General features: G+C 40.7%; 1 protein-coding gene across 5 annotated transcripts in view; it reads right to left on the reverse strand.

The window, feature by feature from the left end:
• DDX6 (DEAD-box helicase 6) overlaps positions 1-7232 on the reverse strand; it is a 31706-nt gene that overhangs the window by 23906 nt on the left and 568 nt on the right. For 2 of the 5 annotated variants that reach the window (XM_019975054.2, XM_019975051.2), the window contains exons 1-3: positions 6920-7032; positions 3693-4162; positions 623-686 (exon numbers count right to left, since the gene is read on the reverse strand). In XM_019975054.2, coding sequence (XP_019830613.1) covers positions 623-686; positions 3693-3892 — 264 coding nt within the window. In that variant the 5' untranslated portion in view covers positions 3893-4162; positions 6920-7032. The other 3 variants (XM_070803518.1, XM_019975053.2, XM_019975052.2) reach the window with 3 other exon arrangements.

Genomic DNA, 7232 nt, shown 5'->3' on the forward strand with positions numbered 1-7232 from the left:
GAATACTGTTATTTCTATACAAGTACCAGGCTGTGAACTGTAAACCACAAGGTGTAAAGTCAAAACCTAGTTCTACCATGCACTGCCTACAAACATCCTAGTCTAAACCAGAGTTTTTCAAGCCCAGCACCATTGACATTTGGGCCAGAATATTGTTTGCTCTAAGGGGGCTGTCCTGTAGCATATCCTCAGCTGTGATAACTTATTGCTAAATGCTTCTGAGGGGACAAAAATCACCCTTGGTTGACACTGCTGGGCTAAGAGAACTAACCTCTCAACTTCAGTTTTTCCATCCACAAAAGGTGGATAAAACCTAGCCTGAATCTTATTGTGCTTCTAGAAACAAAAGAGACTTTTGAGAAAATGCCATGAAAACTATGTTCCACAAGTGAGATAAGATACACATATGTATAAACACAATATTTAATATGGATACACATTATTACCAATTCCTCCAAATAGTGGAGATTTTTGGCAATTAATCATATATAAGCTATACAATTTCAACCACTTAAACTTACTTAAGAGTAAACATACAGTGCCTACTGTCATCATCAAGTAGCTACTTCACTTTTAAGAGTTTCCACATCATTTTTCCACTTGAATGTTACAACCAACTTACCGAAGTTTTGATTCTTAGATCCTTTGGAGGGAGTTTTAAAGTCTTTTTCCAGTCATCACCAGGTCTAGAGAGAATACAGTAAAAATGAAGTATCAGAGTTCACAGCATTACTTTCTAAAATACAAAGGTAATTCATCTTGATAATAATTTCTAAAAAGCACACTAATATATTGCCATTTACTTAAGAATACAGGTAACAACAGAGATAAACAACTCCAGAAAAAATACTCTTTCTTACAAAGCACAACAATCTAGGGAAAACTTAAAAAATCAAGAATGGAAGGAAAAAAAGATATCCATCCTCTTCAAGAGAAGCATGTTGTATACAGTTCAACTGTTTTCAAAACTGGTAACCCATGTGTTTTGTCTGACCTAAAATAGTACTACTTCATTTAAAGTTGCCAACATTAAAAAACTAGGATATTTTGTATAAAGTTGATTCTGGATTTTCTTGGGGGGAGGGTGCAGGGCGGAAAGCTTTAGCAGCAACACTGGTTCCAAATTTCCACATAGCAACAGTTTGATAGGCGTTAGTAACTAGAGTTTAAAATCAAGCACCTGATGCCTTTAAGTAGGTCAAGTCCCCTCTCATCTGGCAGTCCCCTGTGCTGATGCTGCTGCTAAGTGTCTGACTGTGTGTGACCCCATAGACGGCAGCCCACCAGGCTTTGCCATCCCTGGGCTTCTCCAGGCAAGAACACTGGAGTGGGCTGCCGTTTCCTTCTCCAATGCGCGAAAGTGAAGTCGCTCAGCTGTGTACGACTCTTAGTGACCCCATGGTCTGCAGCCTACCAGGCTCCTCCTCTAAGGGATTTTCCAGGCAAGAGTACTGGAGTGGGTTGCCATTGTCTTCTCCGGCAGTCCCCTATAGGCATCTGATTTTGTAGCTCCTGGTGACTAGTTAAAACCAAAGAATCTATAAAGTTTCAGACTTCAGTTCAAGCCTTGACTCTTCTACGTATCCGTTCTGTGACCCTGCAACAGTTACTTTTCTAAATCTCCATTCTCTTATATAAAATGAGATAAAAAAATTATATAAAATAGCTTCTATAAAGCACTCAGCACAGTGCCTGGAAAAATTAGCTGTTAATAAAAAACACCTCTCAATCTTCTTTAATGGGGATGCTTGAAACCATGGAAGAAAAAAATTTTCTTTTTGGTCATGTAAAAACTTCAAGTAATATAATATCCAAAGCATCTAACAGAAAAAAGACTGTCAATAAAGCAGACAATGCTTTCAACTGTCTTTTAAGTTTTCACTGATTTAATGATAACAGCTCATAATTAAAGCCCCCCTCAAACATCTCGAGTATTCATTCAGGAAGATAAGGACATATTTTACTTAAAGCTTCATCCCACATAATCCAAGATACTCTATCACAGGAAACTATTTGCCACCAAATCCAAGAGTTCTAAAGCTTTTCACCCCAGTCTATAATACCACACCAAAGTTTCTGAGCATTTTCAGTTGAACATCCTAGTAGGCCAGCTTGTCACATTGTCAAATTCACTAAACAGTGGATAAAAATGCATACGATACAATGCAAAATCTTCCCACAAAAAAATTTATCATCTTAGAAAGTTAAAAATTTTTTAAATGCGAGATTAACTAACAGAGACAGGTATTAACTATCTCTGAGACATGGGATCTAGGAGTCTTCACAGAAAAGATAGTATTTCAACTGAAATTTAAAGAGTCACAGAACTGAAAAAAACCCATTTATCTAAGAAAAGCAAAAAAAAAAAAAAAAAAAAAAAAAGCAAAATCCACTGCAGTCTCAAACCAGTGGTTAAGCATTAAATGCTCTCAAAATGGAATAATGCAGCTTTATGTTTCAAATTAAAAGTAGACTAAATGTTGCTAGTCTATTCATATTTTGTCAAGACGAACTGCAATTTAGAAAACATTTTTGATTTCTATACCAATTAAAGTATTCACCTCAAAAATAATAATATGCATTAATGCCAATTCTCCCAGTGACCAAATGAATTCTGTTGAAAATTTGGGCTATTTTTCTTTAGTAAATGCTTCTTTTAAGCATGAAAAAGACTTAGATTGTAATAAAACACATACTTTTTGAGTTTCACCATACTTCTAGAGGTTAAATCAACTTACACAGCTAGATTCTTAACAAAGACAAATACCAAATGGGTCAAGATTCTTAATTGTTAATTTTCTATTAAACTGATTCTTTGGAATCATAGTCACCATTCACAAACTTTAAAGTGTACACTTACAGATGACAGCCTGCTGCTGCTGCTAAGTCACTTCAGTCGTGTCCGACCCTGTGCGACCCCATAGACGGCAGCCCACCAGGCTCCCCCAACCCTGGGATTCTCCAGGCAAGAACACTGGAGTGGGTTGCCATTTCCTTCTCCAATGCATGAAAGTGAAAAGTCAAAGTGAAGTCACTCAGTCGAGATGACAGCCTACATGCTTTCAAATTTAAAAGAAAAATATTCCATAGTAAAATAAGGCTCTTAGTTTTTAAAAGTCTTCAAAGAGGTTTGGGACTATTCAGAGATGTGTTCCAAAGAGTTCAAAGTCCTGAGTTCCCCAACTGCTTGTTATTTTGTGTATGTGTAAAAGGAGAAAGCGTATTTTAAAAATAAATAAAATAAGACAGAAAAGCAAAGTGTCATAGACTAAAAGTTATGGATAAATTTTCTGAGTACTTTTGAAGTTCAGAAAGCTGGACAAGTCTTTAAGATTGGCTTTAACTGCCATTCACATTAGGATAAAGTCAAGTTATCACACTAGGAAAAAAGCCATACTGGCAAAAACCAGATAAATCTGAGCTCATTATGAAAGCCAGAATGTTTCAAAAAATATTCTATGCAAAATATATATTATCCGTGCCTATGTTTGTTACTTAACAAACCTGAATTAATTATGACAGAGATACATTCTTCTATCACAAATACCTATTGACCATAAACAGTCAACTGTCCTCTATTCACAATCAAAATGGTTAAACTAAAATGATATACATAAAGTAGTCAACAACAAACTAGCAAAATATACCTCCTTGGTCCCCCAAGTGTGTTTATTATTTATTCTAACACTTACTTAATAGTGGTGGTCATACTCTGTGCTTGCTGCTGAGTGCCATTATTGATTGTGTTGGTGTTTTTCAGCTGGTTCATCTGTTGCTGAGTCTGTGTGCCCCCTCCTCCGGGGCCACCACTGGGCTTCACAGGGCCCCTCAGCTGACCATTTTGACTGGACAGACCCATTATAACAGGGTTCTCTGTTCTGGCCGTGCTCATGCTGTATTAATTTTAAGGATGTCTCTTTCAAACTTCAAAACTTTTGAAAGTCAGTAGAGAAACTGTAATAACAGTTTATTAGGCTCTCCAAAACGAAGAGATAAATATAAGTCTTGCTCAATATATGAGTCCTTTATTGCAATGCAGGTAAGCACCTGTAAGTCTCTGAACGGTAAGCAGCAGTAACTTGCTCTCATGCACGAATCAACTCTTTATTTTTTAAAAAGCCCTCTAACAAGGTTGAGTTATGTATCTGAATCTCACTTCAATCTGAAACAAAGAAAAAAAGTTAAATCAGTAAACACAGTAAATTTTGGGGAAAAAAAACAAAACACCCCTTTGTTGTTTCCATTTGAAGAACTCCTTTAGAAGCACTCCCTTCTTTTAAAGAATTAAGGATACAGCTGCATGTAGATCAAATCACTATCCAGGATAGGAAAGAGGATATAAAAAAAATGAATTGCTTCAAAAACCAAACCTGCACTGAGACAGATCTCATTTAAATTGTCAGTTCAAAGCAACCCAGAAAATATCAGGTAGAACAATACTGTGATTAAATTAGCATTAGCTGTCAGATGATAATCTCTTCCCTTCAGATTCCTCCCCGAAGAATTCTCCGAAGTCCCTGCCACCTCTAAAAGTCAATGATTCATTACATTCAATTGCATTACAACTCAATGAAGAATGGCACAACTTAATTAATGTAAATCTACAAAGGAACAAGGCAAAACAATTCATTAATTTTTTTTTTCTTTTTCTGACAACTGAGAATCCTTGGAAGAGTTGAGCTTTTGATTTCACTTTGTGCTTTCAGAAAAGCATTATGTACGCCCTTATGAATTTCAACCAAAGAAGTTAAACCTGAAGAAAACTACATTTTCTTTTCCCCCCTAAGTTTTTGTCCTTTAAAACAATAACTAAAGCAGTCAAGGGACATAAATACGTCTACACGTCAAAATCTTCTGTTCAAAAAACAGCCAAGAAAACCTTTAGCTATCTTAAGTCTGACTACTACAGAACTGTTACATTTTAAAATATAACACTTTTCAAAAGTATGTCTCAACTTGAAGTAGCAATTTTTTAATTAAAAACAAAAAAAAAACCCCAACACTCCACAAAAAGGAAACTGTTTTTCAGTCACAAAGTCTCACTCAACTCTCTGCCACCCCACAGACTGCAGCATGCCAGACTTCCCTGTCCTTGACTATCTCCCAGAGTTTGATCAAACTCATGTCCATTGAGTTGGTGATGCTATCTAACCATCTCACCCTCTGTCGCCCCCCTCTCCTCCTGCCCTCAATCTTTCCCAGCATTAGGGTCTCTTCCAATGAGGAAATTACCTGTGCTTAAAAAAAAAAAAAAAACAAATCTGTGAAAGAATAAAGACATTACTAACTTTAACCAAACTTTCTAGGACACCCAGAGTACTGATTAAGTTATTTTTAAAAATTATTCCCCAAATAAAATTATTTTTTTTTAAAGTAAGACCTTAATTTCACAACCGCGGGTGGGAGGGAATAAAGGCCTACTCTGGTGTGTTAACACCTTTATATTTCTTACCGAAAATACAGTAGCTAATTAATTACTGTTCCTTCTGCCATACGCCAAAGCTACTCAAACAATACAAATTTTAAATTCTTTGATGTCTTTTTTTAAATTGAAAATAAAGTTGCTCAAAAGCAAATCCTGATTATCACATACACAAAGTTGTATATTTTGAAGTCATCCAGAGACTGACTGACCTCTTAAGCAGGGTAGTTAACAGCCACCTAATTTCAGTTCAAGGTAGTAGGTGGTTTCCTGTATTGACAGGTTTATATGTGATCAGCGATATCACCTATTTCACACCCGAAGATTACTTATTTGCAAAGCACTAAGAGGATGAATAGGGCAACTTCTAAATATTAAATGGTATATTACTGTCTATCATGCACATAAGACCTCGTATCTCCCTAGAGCCAAAATGTGACTATGTGAGAACTGCTCCCCTCTTAATTAAGCTGCACTGCAGCTTTACGTCTCAGGAAAAGAAATATTCCTCCTACCCCTTCCCAATTTAGATTTCCAAGTTGTATTTCTATATTTTCAAAAATACGAACGAAACAGAGACTAGTTGGGAGGGAACCCTAGCGGAGTTAATTACAGCACTTCCCAGACGGTAGTTAGCGACTGACAGTTTCACACCCAAAACAGTCTCGTCATCTCCAAAAAGACCTTTTGTTTGCAAATGCAGCGCAGTTTCTCTAAGCTCGGTCTGCAAGTTGGAGTGACTGTTCTATTTTGAAGGGGCAAGGGGACTGAGAAAGAGAAAGGGGAGTGAGTGATAAAGGAAAGAAGCTAATGATTTTGATTTGCAAGCAAATAATTGCTTGTTCCCCTCCCCTTCATACCCCCTCCAAACCCCTACACACTTCAAGTCAGCTCCCTGGGCCCATAAACACAAAAGGGTTGGGGCCCTGCAATCGTATCTGCGCAACCAGAGCAGAGAACCAGCTCCACAGCTAGGGAACAATAGGGACTCCCCCCAAAAGAGAAACCTTTAAGTCACACAGCCCCTTCTTTCCTCCGACATTCGGAGGCTCCATAATCACCCCGTTATCGACCTGCAAGGCCTTACTCCGTCAAGCAGCCGGTCCTCTTCCAAACTGAGCCCTCCGCTACAGCATATCCCTGCCGCCCCCTATAGGGCCGCCTCGTACCCTATAACCTCCGCCATCTCCCTAAATCCTTGCCGCCCCCTACGGTCCCACCCTCCCTCGTCACCCACAAAACTCCTCTGAGGAACTCTCTCGCTCTTCCTCCGGACCCCGCTGGGCACAACACTGCTCTGTGCTACTCCTCCCGGCGCCCCCACCCCACAGCTGGCGCCCGCCGCCCGCCTTTCTCCCCGAGGCCCGGCCAGGCCTCAGGCCTCCGCCTCAGAGCGCCCCCCACGCCATCCTGGGGGCTTCCTGCAGCCCCCGCGACACGGCCGACCGCCACCCTTCCACCTCACCCCACTCCCCGCAGCTCAGGCCCGAGTCCTACCACCGAGGCCACTCCCGCTCGGCACCCTCGGTCCTTTATTGTTGACTCGAAGCTCCCAAAATGGCGGCGGCTCCTTCCTCCTCGGAAACCTCCGCCCGCCCCCACCCGGCCCCTCGCTTCGGCCTCCTCCCGCCCCCGCCCCGCCCCCGCTCGGGGGGGGGCAGCTCCGGCCGGCCTGCCTTTGCCCGCCCGCTCGCTTCCCCGGCTGCCCAGTCCTACCTCCGCCGCTGCCCGCTCTCAAGGCGCCGCCGAAGCCGCCGCCCGGACTGAGCTAACTCGGCTCCCCCGCCCCCTCAGTCGCCGACCGCCCCCC

Source organism: Bos indicus, chromosome 15, assembly GCF_029378745.1.
Source record: "Bos indicus isolate NIAB-ARS_2022 breed Sahiwal x Tharparkar chromosome 15, NIAB-ARS_B.indTharparkar_mat_pri_1.0, whole genome shotgun sequence".
In the NCBI taxonomy this organism is placed as follows: domain Eukaryota; kingdom Metazoa; phylum Chordata; class Mammalia; order Artiodactyla; family Bovidae; genus Bos; species Bos indicus.